This window comes from Myotis yumanensis, unplaced genomic scaffold (genome assembly GCF_028538775.1).
Source record: "Myotis yumanensis isolate MYYU_CA2020_CCGP unplaced genomic scaffold, mMyoYum1.0.hap1 SCAF_18, whole genome shotgun sequence".
In the NCBI taxonomy this organism is placed as follows: domain Eukaryota; kingdom Metazoa; phylum Chordata; class Mammalia; order Chiroptera; family Vespertilionidae; genus Myotis; species Myotis yumanensis.
This window is the reverse complement of record NW_027223769.1, coordinates 20125050-20150730: the sequence shown is the minus strand read 5'-3', so window position 1 is coordinate 20150730 and position 25681 is coordinate 20125050. Positions and strand designations below refer to the sequence as shown.

The window sequence follows — 25681 nt, the reverse complement described above, 5'->3', positions numbered from 1 at the left end:
TCTTTATATATTAAAACTATAGGTCCTTTATAGCATTGCACGAATTTGTCATTGTTCCTTTTTACTTTATTTAGATAACATTATTTTCGTTTTTACAGTGTTTCCTTTATTTATTTATTTTTAATATGTTTTTATTGATTTCAGAGAAAGGAAGAGAGAGAGATAGAAACATCAGTGATGAGAGAGAAACAATGAATTGCTGCTCCCTGCATACCCCCCACTGGGGATCAAGCATGAAACCAGGGATGTGCCCTGATCAGGAATCAAACTGTTGACCTCGTGGTGCATGGGACAATGCTCAATCCACTGAGCCAAATGGGCCGGGCTATGCTTCCCTTTATTACATACCAATGTTTGTTTTTAAAAATTCATGACTCTGGCTACAGTCTTTTATGAGGTTGAAGCAAAATCAGATTGTTAGAAAAAGTAATAGCTCTATGAAAAGTTTCTATAAAGGAACATTGACTTTCTAAAAATAAAAATGCAGGAAATTATTTTACTTTCTATATCACATAGGAAAAATTACCTGCAAGCCATTGGTGTGGAATTTGAACTATATAAGAAAACTTCACCCTCAATTACCAGCTCCCATTAATTTCTAGGATTTAGAAACTCAAAGACCTTGGTGATTTGTCTGAAACAGACAAAATTCAGACCTTTAAACTTATCATCCAGTACTACTCTAAAACCCCACCCTATCTCTTTTTCTCTTGTTTTATTTGTTAGCTAAATTTCCAAATGCTTTTTTTCTATCAAGCATTTAGTTGATTATATTGTTTCTTATAATAAAGATATCATATGTTAATTATAGGGAAAAGATGAAGAAAATATGAATGAACTCAGAAAGAAAACAATTTTAAGACACTTTGGATTCTGTGGTAGCAATTAGACATGAGCAGAGCAAGGACCCTGAGCCAGGTACAGGAGGTCACCAGGGTGGAAAGCCCCAGGTGCCTAGCAGAACTGGGAAAACAAGGACCTTGGCCCCAGGATAACCTTTCCTCCCCTTGCATATCGGTGGGGTGGCCATGCAGTTTAGACCCCCTGACCTTTCATATCACTGGTCATGTGCTTCAGACCTTCCCCTCACCTTTCCTCTCCTGGTAGGTCCCTAGTCATGTGGTAGACACCCTTGGAGAGGAACAAGGGGCCAAAGAGTGGCCTCATGTGACTCCCATACAAGCCCTTGCACAACCATTCCCTTAATCGTTGACTCCTAGGGACAAAATCTAGGCCTCAGTTGTGTTTCAGCTCCAGGCCCAGAAATGCAGCAACACCAGACAAGCGATGCCATGGCTGACATCAGAACAAGCTGCATTGACTAATGACCCCCTACCCTAGTGCTGACCAATCATTGGAGACCATGAGTCTGATTTCATATACCTGGAAAGCTGATGAATATTCTATTGAGATTCTCCCCTAGGAAATCCCCTAAAATCCCCAGCTTTAATAGCTCTTAGGACTGAGGACCCAGACGCTATCACTGTCTAAACCTACTGGAATTTTTTGTTTTGAGTGTACTTTGCTTTATTTCTCCTAAGCTTCAAGCGCCATTCCTTTGCCTCTATAGCTTGTAAGGCTCACTTCTCTCTGTGACTTTCTAAATATACTTTTTCTTATAGTTTGAGTCTTGGTTCTGAATTCTTTCTTAGCCAGAACTCAAGCACCAAGGCTGCTGAATCAAGGTCTAATACCAGTGCTGTTTTCTCCACCTACATTTCCATCCACCCCTAAAGACAACTACTGTTAACATTTTTGTGTATACTTCATTACCACTGTGTGTGTGCTCTGTGCATGTGTGTGATCATATAATAGTATATATTTTGTTTTTTATCATGAAGGTTTTACCAGGGTCAATAGATTTGTTTATTTGTTATTTTAATGGCTGCATAGTTTCCTATAATATACATATATTCAAATTCATTTAATGATTTCCCAATTGTATATTTAGTTTAATTCTAATATGTTGTTTTTATGTTGCAATTACAACACTGGGTAGCCTTGAATATATTTCTTTATAAAATTCTTATTAGTACCTTAGGATGATTTCCCACAAGTACAGTTTCTTTAAAATGATTTAGGATTTTTATTCACAGGAAAAGCTTACTTAATATTTTTAAAATTTTTATTATGAAATAAATATATACCAAATAAAATATTATAAGAGGCCTCCACTTACCTACCTCCAAAGCTCATTTCTAAAATGTAGATTTATTCTTACTTCTAGAAGAAATATACAAACCATATGTACCTGTCTCTTTAGACAGAGCATTTCTACCTTGTTAAGTTTACTGAGCACCTACTAAATACTGGTTCCTACGTTCACCTTTTTGCAGCATATTTTTCTTTTATATTTACTTTAAGGACAGTGTTGAAGAAGCTGAGAATTGGAAGAATTAAGAAGCATAGATTCAGTTAGGTGGTAGAACCTAGGTTCCACCCAAGGTGACCAACACAACCTGGTTTGCCCACTACAGCCCTGGTTTTAGCACTGAACGTCCTGCATCCCAGGAACCCCTTCCTTCCACCAACAATCCTGGACAGTTGCCAACTCCAAGTCCAAGCCCTTCCCCTTCAGAGTGATTTAAGATGTGGCATTCTGGGATATCCTATTTCCAAGGGACTGGAATCTTGAAGATAGCGAATAATTGTTTATTCCGGAGAGAGCATGAGTTATCCTTGATTTTAGAGTGTTTATGCCTATATAATATTGGTTGTTTTATTTTTCAGGTCTCTGCATGTGCTCGTGTGCAACGCAGCGGCTTTCGCTCTACCCTGGAGCCTCACAAAAGATGGTCTGGAGACCACCTTCCAGGTGAATCACCTGGGGCACTTTTACCTGGTCCAGCTCCTTCAGGATGTCTTGTGCCGCTCAGCCCCAGCCCGAGTGGTTGTGGTCTCCTCTGAGTCCCATAGGTGGGTTGGAATTCCATGTTTTGTTCCCGTATCGCCTTCTTGCACCAGCTAATATTCTCCCAAGGCTGTCTTTCTGAAAATAATTTTCATTAGTCCTACTCTGAAAAGTGTGAGTGCACTCGACCCTGCTCTATTTTTCGAGTTTTGTTTTCTTTTTGTGCGATTGTGGGAGATTATTTGGGGTTTTGAGTACAGTGATGTAGGTTGTTTTTACAACTCTACTTCAAGCCCCTCATTGATTTTTCTTTGAGATGGAATAATAATTGATTAAATCTGAATGCCTGACCTTTATTGATTTGTCATTCAACAACTTCAACATCTCACCAAGAAGAATGTGCAGTTATTCTAGCAGGAGAAACAATGCAATTAAAGACTGCGCGATGAAATCCAATTGTTTTATAATGAGAAATTAGGGAATTCAATGCAGACATTAGCTGTGTAATTGTAGGAAGGGAAGTACTGTAGTTAGAACATATTAGAAATCTGGCCATGCCTCTTTTGGTTAAAATTTCAATTAAAACATCAGATGGCACTTCTTTTCTATCACCATTAGGAGGATATTCAATTGAGTAAAAAAAAAAAAAAAAAAAATTGAAAATTTCATCGTATTTTCAGCATATTTGTTCCTAGAGTTGGATAAACAACTATTTGTCTGAAGAGAAGTACTGGGGAAAGACAAAGAACTTGCTGGGTGAGGCTAGATTTAATGCATATTAGGGAGATTTTCCTAGTATGGTTGGGAGCTTTCACTCTTAGCAAAGTAGCTGGAAAAATAATGTGCAAGTGCCTGTTTTCCCCCTTCTTCTCCGCTGTAAGTCCTGAAATGTTTTAGTGACCCAGAATGAAGCTTATTTTTAAAATCATGCTTCCATAAAATGTAACCCCTGGGACTTGTAAGAGAGAGACCAGCCAAGGGTTAGTCTGAATCCTTTATCACTCCCAAACACAGGGGCTTAGGGTCTAAGTGACACGCTGCAGAGAGATTTACTTCTCCCATTTTAAATTTATGATGGCTGAAATGAAAGGAAAATGCCAGTAATAATCCTCCCCCGTGTTAAAAGACATGGAGCATCTAGTAATTAGGTGGTAACGAAATCTGGACATCCTTATCTTTGCAAATCACACCAGGTTTGTTAAAGAAAGTGGAGTGGCCCCGTTAAGGCGCGAGGGAGGCCACTGTGGGGGCAGGCGCAGGCGAGCGAGCTCTGGAAATAAATCTGCCAGCCCCAGTCATGTGCCAGATGTGGAGGGCACCACGGGATGTGTTTAAATGAGCTGGTATTTAATGGGAGATTAGGTTGAATTGTCAGCTGCTCTCTTCCCTTTGTAAATCTGTATCTTGAATGGTATTTCATGGGACGTCTTTGTTCTCTCCTGAACTTCAGCAGTGTAATTCGTTCCTGCCTTGGAGGTCTGATTCTTAATTTCATTTAAAAAGTTGAATTGGAAGGAAGGGCCTTGACCCATTTTAGTTTATAGACAAGGCCTTCATGAAGTATGAGAGGAGTCTCACTCCTGTCAGGTCCTTGGTGCTGGTTTTCTGCTTTCTGATGATCCTTTGCACATATTAAAGGGTATTCTCACAATACGTTAATTCTCCCAATCTGGTTTGTTTATTACACTTTAATCTCCCCCCACAGCACCAGAGAGTCAGTGTGCGCACTGGGTGCGTAGGCCTGGGAACGCACGCCTGGGAACACACTTGCTCACTTCTCAAGGACCCAGAGCCTTAACCCATGTTGTAAAATGGAGTGTTGATATCTAATTACCTCCATAAACCTTGGTGGAATCTCTTCCTTGGAGTCAAGACCCCGTGTTAGGGGGAAAATAAAGTCCTGTGTTTGCAGAAAATATTATACCAGACTGCCCCAAGGCAAAATATTTATTAGCCCCCCTGTGTCTCCACTGTATTCTGGTTATTTATCTGGAGTGAATTGAGTTTCTGTATACCTAAAATACATCATATTAAAATGAGAACTTGACTTCTTAGCTATGAAAAATTTTCAGATAACAATTTAAATAGGAGGAAAAGCACAGTGCTGCCTGAACAAGTCTAAATGACTACAGCTGTGTGGAGAGCTAAGCTGCCATACACACACAGAAACACAGCTTCTGATGCAAATTCTGTCTTATTCTTTAAACATACTAGCTTTTGTCTACATAGAATCCAGACTAATTACTTTAGTTTGGAAATTTAAAAAACTTCAGTTAAAAAATAAATAAATAAAAGGATCAGTGTAAATAGAAATACAAGCTAGAGGTTCCCTTATATAGCCGATGTTAATGTCCAGAGAGAAAATGTTAGCATGTTCTGGTACTGGTAGGAGGATCATTCTATTAAGACATGATTGTTTGGCTTTGTCAGTTTTTCAGTTTGAAAGTAGAGTAGGCAGCCTTTGAATAGTTGTTTTACTGCCTCTGGAGCTGAGAGGTGAATATGGTCATTTCTCAGGAAGCCTGTCCTGGCTCAGAGGAATCAGAAGCCTTACCCGCCCTTCCCACTTCCTGTAGCGCTGTCAATACAAGCTAATCAGACCTTAAAAATGGGTGCGCTGCCCAGGAGATCAGCTGGGCAGGAAATCAGGGGTCCACTTATGGGGGAGGCTGTGTGTTGAGGGTGGGGGCCTGATATTTAGCAGCTGTGCTTCCTTGAAACCTTGCTTTAACCTGGTTCTATGTAATTTCTCATCATGGTGTGTGTGTGTGTGTGTGTGCATGCTTTCTAGATTTCTAGGTTTCTAGATAGGGGGCTATGAATGAATGACTTCTCTCTTTTTAGGAATTTAATCAACCCATATGTTCCCCAGTCATGAGGTACTTTTGCATTGTCCTTAAAATCCAAAGCAGGAGACTCATTCTGAACATCTGAAAGTGCCAAGTGCCACATTCTTTAATCTCTCTAATGAGGAACATAAAGGATCTGAATCTAATGGTAAATTTTGCCTTTGCAGCAAGGCTCAAAACAAAGTTTTTTGTTTTTCTGTTGTTGTTTTTTGTAATAAGGGAGGCTTGGCTCTTAATTTGTTCTCTTTGTATTTAGTTTGTACTATGTGTTAAAACATTATATGAGGCAACAAGCAAACAGCTCACTATCTTTTAAAAATTCACAGTCTAGCACTGGAACCAGGTGAACAAATGCTTTGAGGTCTGGTGTGGTAATGCCAGAGGCAGAATGTGTGGACAAAATACAAAGATGGCGTAATTTGCTTTGTTACTAATCTTGGAGGGGTGGCAAGGTTATTGAACACTACTATCATGGACTGGGACCTGGAGATTGGATACTTAATTTCTGTGGAAACATACATTTCAGTCCACTTTGCATTTTTTCAATCTATCCTCCTTTGCCACCTAAGAAATCAGTGTGACAACCGGCAGTGGTAGAGTTAGTTGGAGAGAGCTTCCTGGAAGAAATGGCACCTGAGCTGGGTTAGACTAAACAAATATGCCAAGAAGGGTTTCCTGCAATAGGTGAGTGGAGAGAGAAGGATGTTATATTTATCTTATACCTCTTAGATATTGTCTGAGTCCTTGATGCACTTTTCTACTCAAGTAGGTAACAGTTCCAGGATATGGCCTATGGCTTGGATCATTGGGTTCTAAACTCAACAGTCCCTTTTTGTAACAACTCTTCCTTAACACCTTATTATAGTGATTTTCAACCTTTTTCATCTCATGGTACACATAAAGTAATTACTAAAATTCTGTGGCACACCAAAAAATGCATTTTTTGAGGATCTGACAAATCTGTATAATTTGATTCATTCACTTGGGATGGCTATTGTTTTGTTGTCTGTTGTCATTTTTTTTATTATTTGACAATCTTAGGGAAAAGAGGTCAGTGCCTCTGACAAAATAGTCAGCTGTAGCATGTTTTAAAAATTCTTGCAGCACATTGTTTGAAAATTGCTGCCTCCTTAGAATGTTAAAATAGAGTTCAGAAGTAATATAACTTTCCTGCATAAATATATTTTAATTCAATATGTTAGTTTACTGTAATATAAAGAAAAAAATAAATGTGAAGCAAAATAGCATATGTTTCAACATGTGAATGCTTGGGCAGGACTACAGGAAAGGTAAGTATCAGATGTGCATGCCCAGTCATAAATCACCTAGTGGGGAGGATATTCAAAAATGCAGACTGTGGACAGGCATGTGGCACTCCAAGACTCCAGTGCCACCAGCATTGAGTTAAGCCTCACCTCCCCCCGGCCCTAATCACGAAATCTGAAAGTGTATTCATTCCTCATTCATACAATTGTTGTACTACCCTCCCAGAAATGCAGTGGGTGTTAAAACTGTGCACACATGTAAAGCACAGTTAGGCCCTAGGCTCAGATAATCACACAGGCTTTTCAGCTGCGTGAGTGTCCGGTGCAGGAGTCCTCACTGAGCGAGACTCCACCTGCCTTGCAGGACAGCTATCATTCACAACCCCCCACTCCCCGCCACCCAGAATCATAATGACAATCAGAAAAAGGCTCCTATAAGTTTTTAAATTTCCTGCTAAGTTCCACTGCCTACAAGGATTAAGCTTAGAAGTCTGGGCTCTCCCGGTGGTTTGGGGACCTTGGGAAGGGATGGCAGCCAACGGTTAGTTTCCCAGTCCCTTTGCCGTGTCAATAATGGTGATTATGGCCATCAGCTTTGTTGATGACCTCAGACCAGCAATGCCATTTAACACTAGAAACTGGATGTCACCGACTGAGTCCTAAAAAAGGGATATTTAATTTCCATTAAAACATGTATTTTTTCTGCCCCTGGGATGCTTCTTTTGGTCATAGCTCAACTGAACTGCTCATGTTAAGTAAGGAATGACCAGATTATTCCATCATTTTCATTTTACCTTTGCTTTGTTTCCCACAGCAGTTACCCAGGTTCCTCTTATTGTGCTTCTTTACTACTCATTGCTAATCTAATGAAGCAAACTAAGTTCTTAACAATGATTAGTCTATCATCTAGAAAATCCTTTTGTTATTATCCATGCTTTAAAAGGCAGTCACTACTTTGTTGTTGATTTTTTTTTAAAAAAAAAGGAAGAAAGAAAGTAAAGAAACAAACAGCTGGTGTTTAACGACTCCATCAGACCCAATTATAAAACATCAACTACTTACTTTGATTTGTGTGTATCCATGCCGTGGGTATACTTAAAAACATTAGACCCCGCCAGAACTCATTTTGGCTTTGTTTATATTTGTCTTTTAAACATATAAGACTATTGATGGCACCTTACCAAGGTTGTAACCCCTTTATAATCATTAATTTTTAATCTGGAAAAAGAGTCTTGGAGGCAGCAGGACTCATCTATATATTTACTTAGATGCTCTAGTGAAACTATACAGGACTCCAGCTTTGGCTAAAATAACCCAGGAAAACCCTGTCAAAGGTTAGCAATGTGATATCTTCTTGCTTCCAAAAACAGCAGCCCTTCATTTAAGATGCTTTTCCATTTAACTTAATTATCCCTGAACTTCCTATTGAAGGTTTTGAAAAATATATGTGAGTGGCGGGGGGTGTTTAGTATGTTAAGACTGCTCCCTTTCTGAATTTGGGTCTTTATGAAGCCTATCTTTGCATCCAGTTGGTTTATATTGTTAAATCACCGTTGTCTATTTTTATGGGCAACTTTGTTTTGAGGTTTGCACCATTGGGTTTTCAGTAGTCTTTGTGTAGTTTTGCAGATTTTCAATTAAAATTAAGAAGTTATATCAGATGTCAGCGCTTGGCTGCTTCATGTCATCTTTTCTATTTTTTTTATTTTTTATTTTTTAGATTTACAGATATTAATGATTCCGCAGGAAAGCTAGACTTCAGCCGCCTCTCTCCATCTAAAAATGACTACTGGGCCATGCTGGCTTACAACCGGTCCAAACTCTGCAACATTCTTTTCTCCAATGAGCTTCATCGCCGCTTGTCCCCAAGAGGGGTCACCTCGAATGCAGTGCATCCAGGAAACATGTTGTACTCCTCCCTTCATCGCAACTGGTGGGTGTACACGCTGCTGTTCACCTTGGCCAGGCCTTTCACCAAGTCCATGGTAAGTGAACGACTTCGTCACCGCAGACTCATTCACTGTGCCTTTCTAAAGGGTCCTTGAGAAACCCAGGCGTGCTTTCTTCAGCCTTTCACCTCTTGGAATGATGAGTCTGGTCTTGCTAATCACATCATCAAGCCTATTAAAGCCATTGGAAAGGGCCCTTGAACACATTTCAATCGACTTTTGATTATGTTTGTCTCTCTAAAGGTGTCTCGAAGGGCTGGGTGGGAGATGTGGTTTCTCAGTATTGTGTTAGTGTGGCTAAAAGTCTTGATAGCAATTATTGGTTTTCGTTTGATGTGCTTTTATTTATTATTATTCAGAAAGTGCAGCGCTTGGTAACTGTGTTTTGCATTAGTAGGTGAACAACATGGATTTGTGACTGTTGAATTATCAGATGATGTGATTCCTTTATTTCCACTGAGAATCTGTATCTGATGTTCCAAATTCTTTTCTTACTGGTTGTACACCTCTCCTGGGGTATACTTGGTTGGCTAGAAGTGTGTTTTACTCTTTACTTCCCCAACAATGAATTATTTTGGATGAATCACACTACTGCGGTTAGATTTAGAAATGTTCACAAAGGTAACTATGATATTTTTTTTGTTTTTAATGGTCATATAACAACCATATCTAGAAACTTCCTCCATGAAAGTGTTTCAGTAAGAAGTAACTTGAATGAAGAATACACATTTGATGTAGTATTTTTCTAATCTGCAGACTTTAATCTGGCTATTTAGTATGATAACCACTGACCACATATGGCTATTGAGCCCTTGAAAAATGAATAAAGAACTAAATTTTTAATTTGATTTAATGTAAATAGCCACACGTGCCTAATAGCCACCCTGTTGGAAAGCACAGTTGAATAATGTGCCCAGCACAGTGCCTGTGGTATGGTAGGTATGTGGCACTTCTTGCAATGATAGTTGTTATTCTTGTTGTGAATATTACCTTGGTCCTGAACAATATTTTCTAAAATGTAATTGCTGCCAATGAATACAGGGGTCACGGAACTAAAGAACTCTGTAAATTGGGAGTCTGCTGTTGGTGGTCGGGCGACTTTTATCCCTGAACTCAACGGCCGGAGAGGGTTATAGGCAAGGTAGGAAGGGTGCTCATCTGGGGAGAGCTTGATTCTCCACCCTGTCCATTTGGCCCCTGTGGAAACCACTGTGCATAGACTTTTCATGTTCCTGTCCCAAGTGATCATCTTTTAAATGTCACAAATGTACTTTTTTAGATAAGCCTATGAATTTGGAAGACTATGAAATATGTAGCTAAATTTAGATTCTTAGGAAAATTCTAGTAATATCTTTATACATGTAGGTATTTGGTGGTATTTCTTAGCCATTAGAGCTCCATATGAATAGGTGTATAAAGAGAGTCGGAACCCTGAACTGGTTTGTCAAACTCACAGCCAATCACTTCTCTTTCATAAACATTTAAGACTCTCAGAGGAGAAACCAGCATGAGCATAAACCTGGGATCACTATATTTTACTGGCGGGATAGACGGGGCTTATTGGGAAAGTCACCATGTGTTTTATTCTTCTGTGTGCTGCTTCTGATTGCTTTTATCATGAGAAGACGTTTGTTTCATGGGTGAAGAGTGCACGTTTGCCGTTGTAATGCTAACACATTTTTGGAAATAAGCCATGCAGTTGCATTCCCATTCCTACTCATGGAAACTGTTGCATTCCTATCACCTCTTGTGCATTTTGACTTCAGAGAAAGTGTTTTTCCTTGACACGATTGTTGCCGGAGTATATATTCCATTGTACAAGGTCAAGGAAATAAGAGCTACAACTCGGCCTTGTGCTTGGAAGCCCTGCCTGGGCTTCTCCCCCACAGACTGCTCCCTGAAGTATTAAACAGCAGTATTGTAATATCAGTGTCCCTTTTTTATTTGCAGTGACTTGCTGTGACTATGGTGATTTTAGTTACAGTAATTAGGTCACCCTTCATGGAGTCAGGCTATTTTAAGTGCCTCTTTAAGGAATATTGTTGCAGATCAGTAATTTTACAATTGGATGTTCTTGTGTAACTTTATTAAATGTAATCTGTCTTTTAAATGTTGCCCTTTTACAGTTATACATTTCTAATTGTTGCTGTAAATGCATTATCACTTTGAAATTAATTAATTTTTCCATTTTGGCCGCCTGCAGTATAATAATCACTAATGAGAAACTCATAGGGATTAATTTTCAGCTCAGCGACCCCCACTGGTAAAGCTTGTTTCTGCCCCCTCTTACTCTTGAGGTCTAGGGGACAAGACAGAGTCTTGAGGATCCCGGGGAAGAAGTTGTGTGCCCTCCAATTTATGATAAAATAACAGTAGTGGATAAGATAGTAATAGAGTTTTTTTCATGTTTAAAAAAGATGCAAGATTCCTCAACTAGCTGCTATTGAAACATCTTTAAGGAAACTGATGTTTGCTGGGAGCTTTTAAATAATGAAGTCACATACAGCATGTGTGTGCTGTATTTTTATTTTCTGTCTCTTTATGCAATTAAAATATTCTAAAATTATATTTTGTATATGTATACATGAATATACATTGTATGTTAGTCTATAAGATATATTCATGCATACATATTGCTTTATGAGGCTTAAGTCACAAAACCTGGCATACTGTATTTTCAAGGATAATTTTGCTACCTGCAGTTGTTGCCCAGTGGGATGGCTTTAGATTCCTGGCATACTCTAAGTAAGGTGCAACTTAGCAGTGTAAGCTGGGCACCATGATGCTTCCTATATCAACATATGGATCTTTAGGTATCTCATAACCCTTCTGCAGTGATGGAATTATTACCCTCATTTTGCATTTAGAAGCACAGAGAACTTGCCCAACTTGTTCAAGCAAATGGTATTTCAGCCTCAGAACCTTCGTCATCTATTCCCAAGTCCACTTTCTGCATCAGTGCCTCACAGTACCCCTGCCACAGATATCTACTTGTGCAGTTATGTTTTCTTCTTAACATGTTTGAAAGAGCCTTCGTGAAATTAACCCTCCACCCCTCCATTTCCCCCCACATAAGCTTTCAGTTCTGGTAAACAACATCCTAGGCCCCAGCCAGCCCTGTGCAGATCCCTATGTAAATCTGAAGCTGAGCACCATCACGTGCTTCTTAGGGTGTTTTGTGCAACCAAATATTTGTGTTGGCAGGTAACAGTAGAAAGAATATCATGTGTTAGGGGAGCAAGAGCTTAGCAGATGTTTTAGGGAACTACATTTTCAAATCATTTTACATTAAAAAAGAGCTTGAGTTGGTAGAACTTTTGAAAAGATTGGGTTACGTTTCCTGTGGCCGTGTAAAGCCAGGCATTGTGCTGAGTTTTAACAGATGTTCAGCTACCCTGTTAATGGACGGGCCTGCAATGCCGGTTCTGTTGCAAAGTTATAAATTAAACTAGAAAAAGCACAAGATGTCATTCTCCTAACCTTCAGGAAAGCCAAGCTGGGTAATTCTGCCCTTGAATAACCTGCTGCAGGGTGATTTATAGTTGGACAATTTAAAACATAATGAAGGAGATAATAGATGTTGATTTGTTCTTTAAATTAGTATTTTAGAAAAATACTCTCCCCCTCTCCCCTTTAAATACCTGCAGCTGACTACACCCCAGATACTGTCAAGGACAACCCCCCACCCCCCTTGAATCCCTTGGCACATGGAGTAGAAAGCAGGGACCTTTTTCTGTTGGGAGGAGGAAATACGATTTTCAGAGTAGAAATTTCAGCCTATTCTTGATTAATCTAAATATTTTGAGACTTCCTAGTGAGGGCTGATTCTCTGGCTGCCATGCTCTTGCCCATTTAAAAGTGTTAGAGAAGCAGACTCTGAGGACCTTCATGGCTGGGCCACACTTGAGCTTTCCTGCATACGTGCACAGAGGGACCTGGTGGCTAAGCTCCTCTCCTCGCTGAGGCCACATCCCTGCAGCCTCAACATCCTTCTTACAGCATTATCATTAGCAATGGTTTTATTAGTCATGGCTCAGTTCTGTCCAGAGTTTTACAATTTACAGTGTTTGTTCAATTCAGAGTCCAAGGGATATGGTAGAGCAAAAAAGAGTGAAGGGTTTAGCATCATTAGGCCTGTGTTTAAAACTCAGATTTCTCCTCTTTTTTAGTTGTATAATTTTGAAATTATTCAGCCTCTTGGGGGCTTCTTTTCTACATTACTTGTCATGTTTTGGACTGTGAGTTACTAAAATGCAGGTAAAAGTGTTTGGAATAATAGAGATCTGTTTTTCTCATTGATCCAGGGGCCCCAAGGCAGCCAGGGATGCGTTTGGCTCCTGTATGTAGGCAACTCCTTTGTGATGGTGTTGCCTCTTTCCTTCTGCTTATAAAATGGCTGCAGCAGTGCCAGCCATTGTATCCTACAAGATAATGTCTGAAGACAGGACAGGAGGGATCGGGCCCCTCCTCCTATGCCTCTGTCTCAGAGTTATCCTCCCTGGAAGACTTCCTCTCAGCTCACTGGCCAGGATTGAGTCACTTGTCCATCCTAGGTGCAGGGGAAGCTGAGAAAGTGCATTCCTGGCATTTTGTATCTCTAAGGCAGGAGGGGAGATCTGATGGCAAGGAAAACGGGTAGAATAATGGCTTTGAATTGAATAGGTGTACATATAGTTTTGTCACTGTCAAGGCTGAATGCTATTTTATTGGGTCACTGTGAAAGCAAGTGAGGATTGAGTGGAAGGCACCTGGCCGTATCTGGCCCCCTTCCTCTCAACCAGTTTTACCTCTAGCCACTTTTAGCCTCTTTCTCCTTCCCTTGTCAGGCTGTTGAAGCAGACTGTTCTTTAGCCCAGAGCTCTCCTTTCCTCCACTCTCACGTTCTACTTGTCCTTCAAAACTCAATCCAAACGTTACACCTCAAGAGAGCATTAGGTCAAGATTTGCTCATATGAGCCAGTACCTATAATAATATCTGATGCATAAAGCACTCCATAAACATGTGCTGAATGAGTACATGAAGGACCCCCGAAATTTCTCCTTCATAGCATTGAACACAAATAATTTCTGTAGTTTATATTTCATGGCTGACTCTCACTCTCTTGAAAATGCTATTTTTGCCTTCACACCACTGTATCCTGGTCCATAAAGTAAATGCTCACTAAAATTTGTAAATGAAAAAATGAAAGATGATTACGTGCTTAATGAATGAGAGTTATTAATATATTCCTTATCATTAGCCTCCCTGACATGCAGAGGTTTGCAGTTGAGGGTGCAGATAAAGAAATGGGGGAGGCTAGAGGACCCGCCCAGAGTCACACAGCTAGTACATGGCAGGGCTGGGACCAGAACCAAGGACCCCTGACTCCTTGTGGAGTGACACAGGAAGGATCTACCCAGAGGTGTGTGTAGGGAAGGGAAATATGTAAGGGGAGAACAGCATGGTATAGGAAAGATAGGATAAGCTTTAGAGCTGGGCAGCTCTCGGGTCAAACCCCAGCTCTGTCCCATGCTAACTCTTAGGCACATTTCATAACCTGATTAAGATTCTCTTGTAAGAGGGGGATGTTGTACCTACCACATGGACTTGTGCTGATGCTTGAAGGAGACCATGAATATACAACATCTACCTAGAAGGTACTAGATGCTCAGTAGACATTAACTTGTATTGTTATTTTTGCCTGTGTTGAGAATTAAAGATCATAGTATATAGGAATGCTAGATACTCAGTAAACATGTATTATTATTGTTGTTACTGTTACTATTATTATTGTCATTATATTTTCAGATAAGAAAAGGCTTGTCTGCCCATTGCCTATAGATACCTATTCTCCAAATGATGGCTCCATGTCTGTCACAGATGGTCTCTTTCTCCCGGTGAACTTTAAGCGTAAACACATCATGTACAAGTCTAAATAAGCACTGAGCAACATGAGAATGGAAGCTGGAATTAGAAGGGCTTCCATGGTGCATAATATAAGCTCTCCTGGCTGCTGTTTAAAGCCACCAACAGCACACCTTAGCTTTGAGGACAGATCAGCCTTCTCTTGTTAAAACAAAGACAAGGAAACTATGTCCTGCTTTGTGAGGCCATCGCATCTCATTGCTGTATTTTCTCAGCCTTGCTTTTCAGTATTCTAAGTCTGGTTAGGCCTTTGTTTCTGAAGGAGCAACTGAGAGGGGAAACTGGCCTTAATATATATGACAAATTATTTAATGAACATTTAACCAAGATTTAAAATTCTCCCAGTTTTATTTTCCTCCTTTCCTTTTCTTCCATGTCCCTGTTGGCATCTCGGTAATGCATTGCCTTTTCTTAACTCTCTTTCTGGCTCTTTCATTACTTTTAAGTTAGTGGTGCCTCCTTTGATCTTCCCCCCTTTCAACTTCCTTTCCTCCAATTTCATACTTCTTTCCAGTGAGTTTTGGCTGTCGCGCTGCGGAGACATTGGAGGCTGGCACGATTAAACAGATGCCAGGAGTTTGTGCTGCCCCGTGATGATGTTTCTGAAACGTTTCTTCTATGAACCTTGATTCTCGTATAACTAACCGGGCACGTTGGTTTTTCCTTGTGAGGTGGGGAAGGTAATGTTTTTCTGGCAGCAATAAAGGGAACTCAAATCTGGTATTCTGAATTATTCAGAAACTAAAATCCATACCCTCCCACCTTCTTATTACTCTAAGATTAACGAAGATTTTGAAAATCAGCTGAGGACATATTCCCAGGTGACACGAGAGCCTACTTAGTGCCAGGCTCCACGCTCCTGGGTTTACATCTTTATACTTGGTCTCACATAATGTCATTTTAGAGTTAGCTCTCAATACACGATGGTGTGTCTCTGAGCAGGTCTCTTACCATCTTCGGGCCTCAGTTTTCTTACCTGTAAAATGAGTCAGTTAACCAAGGTTAGTTGTCCCAAAGCTTTGGATGTCACAGAACAGTGTAATTCAAAAGGAAATTAAATGGGGAGACTGATGCAGGTTCATACTTTTTATTCTGAAATCTCTGGATGAGAACACACTCACCAACACCAGTCATCTCCACTATATAAAATAATAGGTATTTTACTGCCCAAAACTGGCAGGACGATTGTGGGAAAAGAAGCGGATCTTTCAATTGAATATATTTAACTTAGGTCTAATTCATTGCAGTCTCACTGTTGGTGATGTTGTCCTTGTTGAAAATGCTGGGCTTACACTTGGAAATACCTGGCCTAGAAGATTCCACAGGTACTATTTCTGCTCCAAAATTCCTTGGAGAATCTTTTGGATCCAGATTCCAAACTTTCAGTAACGCTAATGGCATCTCAACTAGTTCAGTAAGGAGCCTGTGGTGAGACCGTCTGCGACATGCAGACCCCTCAGGACACAGTGGAGTGAAGGGAAACAGGGTGATGCAGCTCTGAATCGAGGTGTCAGCTGACCCCTCACAAGCACTGGCTTCAGCCTGTGCCCTTTTCTGACTAGGGCACCCCATCTACTTATTTCACAGTTTCTGTGGGTCTGGAACCTGGGTGTGGCTTAACTGGGCCCTGTGCTTGAGGGTCAACTCTCAGGTTACAAACAAGGTGTCAGCCAGGCTATAGCCATTCAAGGCTCAGTTGGAGAAAGTCCACTTCCAAGCTCAAGTGCTTGCTGGCAGAGCTCAGTTCCTTGGGGCCTAGTAGAATGCGGGCTGGGGTTCCTCTCTGGTGTTTCGCGGGAGGCCCCTCTGGGTTCCTTGCCACAGTGGCCTCTCCAGCATGGCAGCTTACTTTATCAAAGTGTGTAAGCCAAGAAGGAAATAGAGCCTACGAGCAGGACAGAAGTCACAGCCCTGTGTCACCTCACCACCTAGGTGACATCTCATGACCGATCCCCATTCTGTTTACCAGAAGCAAGTCACTGGGACTGACCCTCTCATGGGAGAGGATTTCATAGTGGCCTGAATACCAGAAGCATTGGGGCCCATCTTAGCGGCTGCCTGTCACTTTTTACAAGTTCAGTGGGGTTTTCTGTTTTATTTGTACTTTTTTGGTCTTTTTTTGTGTGTGCCTTTTGGTAGACTATCTGGGGAGATTTACTCCTAGGCTTTAATATTTTTTGGCCTTAAGCTTTCCTTATTGACACATTTATCTTTGCCTTGCTATTCTCCTATTTGCATTCTTCCTGTATTCTTGTTCTCCTTCTTTCTGGGCTAAGAGAGATACCAGATGTACCATTTTGTTTTTTATATATGTATGTCAAGTATTTGTTTTCATACTGCTTTATTACAAGGGGCCTTGTTAATCAATGGCCCAAATTTTCCTTCGAAAGAAACATTCACAGCCAAGTTTTGATTTGAGTTTCAAAAATAGGCCAGAAACCCTGGACTCTTTAAGCCATAAAGGTAGATAAAGCTCACTGATCATTTTAAAGCCCATGTAGAATATTATTCCAGACTAAGTATAGTCTTGAGGATTTGGTTGTTGTTGTTGTTACTTTGGGGTTTGTTTTATTAAATAGATTTCTAAGGGAAAAAACTTTTATTTTGCTGCTTTCAGAAAATATTGTAGAGATTGATTTGGAATGCTGGTTTGGTTTTCATGTTATAAAGCCTGTTAAAATTTATAATAAGTAAAGTTTTTTATTTAGTAATATTCTCATTTCCCCTGTGAAATATCAAGCTCTTTTACTGAATCGGGGCTCTTTGTTTCTACACATTCTGCCTTGTATGGACTCTGCACCCTTGAAACATCTCATCCTCAAGTTTCATAGGATGGGGTCTCTTTATTCATTTACATTTTGCAAAAAGAAAGTGAAATATTCTTCAAGAAGCCAAAGTAATCCACGAGAATGTATGGTGTTTGTTCAGCTGGATATCTTATTTATTTGAAGTACTGAGAGAAATCTCTTCTGACTGCTCAAAAAAGGGAAGAATAAACAGTGAGACTGTCCAAGTAATCTGAGCTAGAAAGTCCCTCCTTTCACAGGAACATTATAAAAAGTGTATTCACTGGGTCCAAAAAAAATACTGTATATCTACTACTGAGACCTGCATAATGTTTTCTTAGTATTCTCACTCTTTAAAAGAAAAAGAAACTATAAAATCTTGGAACTTTGAAATATTTTTGATATTTTAATATGCCTGGGCAGGTGAATGCAATAAGTCTGTTTTTCCTTCTTAGAACATAGCATTTCTCATTAGATTTTGTGTATGCTCTGTGTAATTTGTCCCTTTGTTGATTTTCCATAACCATAAAAGACCAAGTAATGAAATTAGCGTGGATGAAATCTTTGTATTAACCCTGAACAGATTTCCTATAAAGGAGGCATTAGACATTTAAAAAGTCAGGGGGATGGGGGTCGAGGGGAGGGATGTGGGGAGAGGTGGAGAAGGTAAAGGGGATAGATAAATGGTGATGGAAGGAGACTTAACTTAGGATGGTAAACACACAGTACAACCTGAAACCTGTATAATTTTATTAGCCAATATCACCTGAATAGATTTTTTTAAAAAAGACATTTAAAAGAAAAAAAAATTATTTCAAAAGAATTAGATTCTGGAGTACACCCAGTCTGGAAGGTAATATAGATTTTTTTTCTCTTTTTGTTTTCTCTGTACTACCCATTGGGAATGAGCTGGCATATTTCTTGTGGATGGAAGGGTCTTTTCTCGGCTATAGTTTGCTTTTCCCGTAATGTTAAGCATGTTTATCACATTTTCCAATCCCACTTTCTCTCATTGCCAGGCTCAAGGCTCTGTTGGATTCATATTTTTAAAAACTTAAAAATTTAAAATTAAGCTTATCTTTGCCAAAGTCCATTGACACACCTACATGTTTCTCTGTAATGAGAAGAGTTGATGTGTGTTGGATGCAGTATGGGAGTTTCACTGTGAGTGTTCTCTGAATAAGTGTAGGTCTAGAGGACAAAGGAAAGCAATAATAACAACAAAAACAACAGCTTACGTTTATTAGGACTTACCTGTGCCAAGTAAGCCCTGTTCTAAGTACCTTTGTGTGTTAACTCACTTATTTCCCATAGTCCATTACCAAAATCATATAGTGGATTGGAGCTAAGATGAGCACGTTGCTCTATTTTGTTGAAGACGAATGTTTTGTGATATAGCAGAAACCCCATACTTGGGCTTTGAAGTTGAAGAAACTAGCTCCAAATCCCAGCCTTTCCTTCTAGTGACCTCTGTCATCGTGGGCAAGTCACACTAAGCACCTCGAGTTTTCATTTTCTTTGTAAATGGAGAATATAGTTCTCACATCTTCGGGCTGTTGGAGGAATAAGGCACAGCTCAACCCCAGGGCTATTGTAGACACTCAGGAAATACTAATTTTCTTTGTATCCTATCAGTCAATGTAAACTTCCCTGTAAATGTACTGATTTCTGAGGACATAGAGAAAGCTCTTGTCAAGGATGTTGTCTATTACATGACCACAAAACATAGGAAGTTATGCCACTGCATGTGAGATATACCCTTAAACTCTGAATTCCAAGAAAAACCCCGGAGAAATCCCACAATACCTTCTGCTTGATAACGAAATGATAACATAATGTATTGTTGGAGCTCCTGGTCTGTTTTATGCATTTTCAGATCATTAATGCTATTGGTTAACATATCAACTTCCTCCAGTTTTTAGTGACTGAGATATTTTGTTCACCTTGTTCTACACTTGATCTTTCTTTAAGTCACCTTAGATCTATTTTTGGAGGCAAGTCACATATGAATTAATAAAGTAACTTAGATTACACTACAGGCATATCCCACAGAGCCTCTTAACAATACCCCACCAAGAACAACTTTATCTTAGTTTATACTTTGGACACATTGTCCATGCTTGACAAAAGAGATTATTTGATATAAAACCTGAAAAAAGTGGACATATTATTAAAACTATTTTGTCTTCAGAATTTTGGAAAGCATAATCCTATTACTGCCTTCTATCTAGTAGTATGCTAGCTACCTAGATAATATATCTTTTAATCAGATGTGTATGTATTTCTGTATGTGGAAGCATGTAATCACCATTCTTCAAGGATCTAATTAATATACCTATTCCTTTTTTGGTCTTATTCTTTCTATTTCTGGACTATTTTTTTCCCCTAATCCCACTATTGTTTTTCAGTGAGCTATTTATGTTTTGAATATATATTTGTGAGAAATTTTTTTAGCATTCACTTTACTTAAGATGGTTTATAAAGACATCAGGAGCTAGAATAGCAGTGCATATGGACATGTACAAAGAGTAAGTGTCCCATAAATTGTTTTTTCTTTGTTTGGTTCTTACATCATGTAGCTGTGCATTTAGAAAACCTGTTTGGGGGAAGGGAGAGGTAAAACCAGTTATTTCAGCCTGCTATTTTGATCCTGAGACTTAAAAAAAAACACCTCTGTGTTTATGAATAAAACATTTTAATCAGAACTATATCAACACTGATCAATTTTTTTTTCGTGGAAATCTAATACAGGGTGAATTCCATTAAGTCAATTAAATACCTTGATTAACATATCTGGTCAATTAATTTATGACAACGGAGCCAGGAACATTCAACGGGGAAAGGACAGTCTCTTTAATAAGTGGTGTTGGGAAAACTGGACAGCCACATGCAAAAGAATGAAAATCGACCACTATCTTGCACCATACAAAAATATTAACTCAAAATGGATTAAAGAGTTGAACGTAAGACCTGAAACCATAAACTCCTAAAAGAAAACTTAGGCAGTAAGCTCCTTGACATAGGCCTAGCAATAATTTGTTAAAATTTGACACCAAAAGCAACAAAAGGAAAAAAATATGTGCAAGTACATCATACTAAAAAGCTTTTGCACAGTAAAGGAAATCCAACAGAATGAAAAGGCAGTTTACTGAGTGGGAGAAAATATTTGCAAATTGTGTGTCTGATATGTGGCTAATATCCAAATATATAAAGAACTCTTACAACTCAATAGCAAAAAAAAAACACAACAAAAACAAAAACAAAAAAACCATACAAATAAAATAAAAAAAAACAACCTAATTAAAATGGGCATAAGGTCTGAATAGACATTTTCTCAAAGAAGACATACAGATGGTCAGCAGGTATGAAAGGATGCTCAACATCATTAATCATCAGGCAAATATAAATGAAAATCACAATGAGATATCACCTCACACTAGTTAGAATGGCTATTATAAAAAAAGATGGGGGATAACAAGTGTTGGTGTGGGAAAAGGGAACCATGGTGGGAATGATTTGATTCGCCTGCTATGGAAAACTGTATGGAGGCTCCTCTAAAAATTAACAATAGAACTACCATTTGACCCAGCTATTTCACTTTGGGGTATTTACCTGCAGAAAACAAAAACACTAACTTGAAAAGCTATATGAGCCCCCATGTTCATTGCAGAATTTTTTACAATGGCCAAGACACAGAAACAACTTTAAGTATCCATGTTCTTCAACCATTAAAAAAATGAATTTTGCCATCTGTGTCAACATGGGTGGACACTGTGGGTATTAAGCTAAGTGAAATAAGTCAGAAAAAAAAAAGACAAATAACATATGACCTCTCTTAAATGTGGAATTTAAAGAACAAACAATGATCTCGTAGACCAGTGGTCGGCAAACTCATTAGTCAACAGAGCCAAACAAGGATTGAAATTTCTTTTGAGAGCCAAATTTTTTAAACTGAAACTATATAGGTAGGTACATTGTTATTAACTTAATTAGGGTACTCCTAAGGCTTAGGAAGAGCCACACTCAAGGGGCCAAAGAGCCCCATGTGGCTCGCAAGCCGCAGTTTGCCGACCACTGTGGTGGTTCTCAACCTTGGCAGCACATTAGAATCACCTGGGAATCTTTTTAAAATCCTGATTTCTGGGCCTCATCCTCCGAAAATTCTGTTTCTTTGTTATAGGGTGGGGCCACAACGTTAGTAACAAAGAAACAGAATTTCCGGAGGATGAGGCCCAGAAATCAGGAGTTTAAAAAGATTCTCAGGTGATTCTAATATGCAGCCAAGGTTGAGAACCACTGTCACAGACACAGAAGACACATTGGTGGTTGCCAGAGTCAGGTGGGAAAAAGGGTAAACTGTTTTGTTTCTTTTTAGTTTAAATAAATTGTTTAAATAAAAATAAACAAATAAATACCTTGATCCAGTTTTTAAATAGTATAGAGATAGTTGATAGTTATGCTGATGCTTTACAAAAACAAATAACTTTACTGAAACCTTTTTTACCAGGATTGATTTTTTTCCCCATACATATTTTACCGTGAAGATTTCATGACTTGTTTTCTGTACACACCAAATTTTACAGTTTTTTCTGGCATTTTCCTTTTGTGTCAGTCATTTCCAACAAACCCACAGTTTGAGATTGGGCATATCTAATTTCACCAGGTGACATTTTTGTCACCAACATTTTATGGTGGTTATTGCAACCAGAAATATATGTTATTAATTTGATAAAAGACCAATGTTCATTTTTTAGCTGATATCTAAAAAATTCCTCAGTAAATCCACTTCAGTATTCTGGGTTTCTCTGTTACCCAGGGCTGTTCTTTGAGCATGTTGCTAATCTGATGCTTTCTCAAACTTCCAAAGGCTCCATGACTTTGGAACCCGTCCACTTTCTGTGTTATGGCAGGACAGATAGTTAACGACAAATCAAGATGCCGCATTGTTGCTCCAGAAGTGTCTTTCTTTTTTAAATTACTGTCCAAATTTTTTTGCCACAGCCCATTATATGTATACTTATGTATATACATGTATGTCTGTCTGTTCATATAATATGCGTGTGTGTGAGTATGTGTCTGAAACAAAAGTTTTACGAAACAATATTCTAATGATGGGCCATGCCCTCTGCTGTTTTTTTCCAGTTTGTATTTCATCTTTTAAAGTGTTGATTGTGACCCAGTTTCATGACCACTCACTGTATAGCAATCTGTCCTTTGAAAATTGCTGCTCTATAACTATTTGTTCTGCTCCCATCTGATAACTGTTCATTGAGTGCCTCGTGCTCAGACTTAAGGGGTAGAAAATGCAAAAGTGAGCAAGTCATTATTCTTGGCCTTTGGGCACTTACGTTAAATGGGACTGAGATGAAAAATATGTTAGACTGAGGTGAGATGGGTGCCACTGGACACGTAGTGCTTTTCTGTCTTGTAGGTAGAGACAAGAGTAGTCCAATAAAGTTCCAGAAAGGAAATGATATCTTTACTGAACCTTGAAGAATATGTGGAAGGTGAACATGCAGACACCAAAAGGAGAAAATTTTAGGTAGACTTTGCAGCAATGGTAGGGCTAGGACTAAGATTAGGGACAAAATTAAGGAATACTAAAAACTTGTAATCAAGATAAACAAAAATTTAATACAACACTTCAAAAAATCAAAATTCATGTGAAAATAATGATGAACAAAAATGTTGATTTTAAATCAAGACCGATCAGTGTTAGACAAAAAGCTCGAGTAATGAAAATGGATTTGTGGTGGCTATGCAGAAGATGAATGCAAAAGTAGGCCACTGAGGGCTTTCTAAGGATTTGGGATCTTATGATCTCATATTTGAATTGATGTAATGGCAATAAGACAATGATGATACAAGAAACTAATACTTTTTGAGCTGTTGCTCTCTGCCAGGGTCCTCTGTGTTATGTATCTATCTCTCACATTGTTTCTTTGAGAATGGTATTCCTGTGAATATTAAGGGATTTTGAAGGGAATAAATGACCTGCTCAAGGTCACATAACTAAAAGGCACTGAGTGCAGATTCAAGCCCTTTCCAATGGAGTGAAGTGTCCAGGCTCTAGCTCCCTACTGCCTACAGCCTCTACTGGCTCCAGGTTGTACTGGGCTTCAAAACAGCCATTTTTATGGCAGTGGGGAAGTAGGTTTGAAAGAGGAAGGTGTTTTTAGCACAAAGACAAATAATGAGGCTGAGAGAGTTGACGTTTTAGAAATTTTGTAGGCCTGTACGTAAATAGTGTTGGGGGCCAGGGGCCCTAATGTTCAAGAGTAGAAGTAGAAGCAACTTTTAATGTGTTAACTGAATACGGGATATAAATGGGTATGAATACACATGGGATATATAGATGTGTAGATGGATTTGTTGGTATTCATATTCATATATATATATATATATATATATATATATATATATATGTTTTTATATATACTAGGGGCCCGGTGCATGAAATTCGTGCACTGGGTGGGGGAGGGGGGAGTGTCCCTCAGCCCAGCCTGCCCCCTCTCACATACTTGGAGCCCTCAGGCATCAACCCCCATCACCCTCCGATCGCCTGATTGGCCCCTTGCCCAGGCCTGACGCCTCCGCCAGAGGTGTCAGGCTTGGACAGGGGACCCCCATCTCCCCCCGATCACTGGCTCTGACCCCTGCCTAGGCCTGATGCCTCTGGCCCAGAAATCATGCCCTGGGCAGGGGACCCCCATCTCCCTCTGATCGCTTGCTCCACCCCCTGCCCAAGCCTGACGCCTCTGACCCAGGCTTCAGGCCTGGGCAAGGGGACCCTCATATCCCCCCAATCACTGGCTCTGCCCCCCACCCAGGCCTGATGCCTCTGGCCCAGGCATCAGGCCTTGGCAGGGGACCCCCAGCCCCCTCCGATTGCTGGCTCTGCCCCCGCCCAGGCCTGATGCCTTGGCCAGAGGAGTTGACCCTCATCACCCTCTGATCGCCGATCACTGGATCGGCCCCTTGCCCAGGCCTGAGGCCTCCGGCAGAGGTGTCAGGCCTGGGCAGGGGACCCCCAGCTCCCACCATTCCTGGCTCCGCCCATGCTACACACGATCTCTGGCTCCGCCCCTGCCAAGACCTAAGGCCTCTGGTGGAGGCATTAGTCCTGGGCAGGAGACCCCCAGCTCCCTGTGGTTGCAGGCTCCGCCCCTGCCCAGGCCTAACGCCTCTGGCCAAGGCGTTAGGTCTGTGTAGGGGACCCCCAGCTCCCCACGATTGCAGGCTCCACCCCTGCCCAGGCCTAATGTCTTTGGCCAAGGCTTTAGGCCTGGGCAAGGGATCCCTAGCTCCCCAGACTCCTGGCTCCGTCCCTGCCCAGCTCCCATTGCTGGCTCCACCCCTGCTTCCCGCTATCACTGGCCGGGGCGGCAAAGGCGCCTGGTTCTCTGATCACAGCTGGGGGCAGGGCAAAGGCGGCCCCCAGGGCCACCCCAGCTCCCCACTGGGTTTCCAATCACCGTCAGTGGCAGGGGGCTTCTTCCGTCCTTTCCCTTTCACCTCCCAGCATTGTGCATACATATGGAAATTAGCCGCCATCTTGGCTGGCAGTTAATTTGCATATCACCCTGATTAGCCAATGGGAAGGGTATTGGTCGTACGCTAATTACCATGTTTCTCTTTTATTAGATAGGATGTTTAAATAAACAAAAGAAACCATCTGATATTTGTTTTATTTGGTGCTTAACAAAATATTATCCTATCTTTTTTAAAGAAGTAACATTAAATTCTTGCCTGATGAATATCTGAGAGAGGTAATATGGGACTGCATTTTAACATGAAGTATTTTTCTTTTAGATGGGTGCATTGTTTATTTCCATAAATAATCACTAGAATTGTGAACCTGCAGTATCTCAGATACATCTCGATAATGTCTTTCTGTTGATAACATTTAACAAATGTTGTAAGACAGATTCTAAGAAGAGAATATTTAGAATATACACATGTGTACATCCATTATACGTTCACAAATTATCATATCTATTCATTATTTAAATAGCTGTGGCCTTTTGGTGAATACCAACATTAACAAACCATGTTAACATGATTTAGAATATGTAA

General features: G+C 40.0%; 1 protein-coding gene across 1 annotated transcript in view; it reads left to right on the top strand.

Annotated features, from left to right (window-relative positions):
- WWOX (WW domain containing oxidoreductase) overlaps window positions 1-25681 on the top strand; it is a 924942-nt gene that overhangs the window by 267394 nt on the left and 631867 nt on the right. The window contains exons 7-8 of the mRNA XM_070398316.1: window positions 2731-2916; window positions 8686-8950. Of these exons, the coding sequence (XP_070254417.1) occupies window positions 2731-2916; window positions 8686-8950 (451 nt within the window). The remainder of the gene's footprint in view (window positions 1-2730; window positions 2917-8685; window positions 8951-25681) is intronic.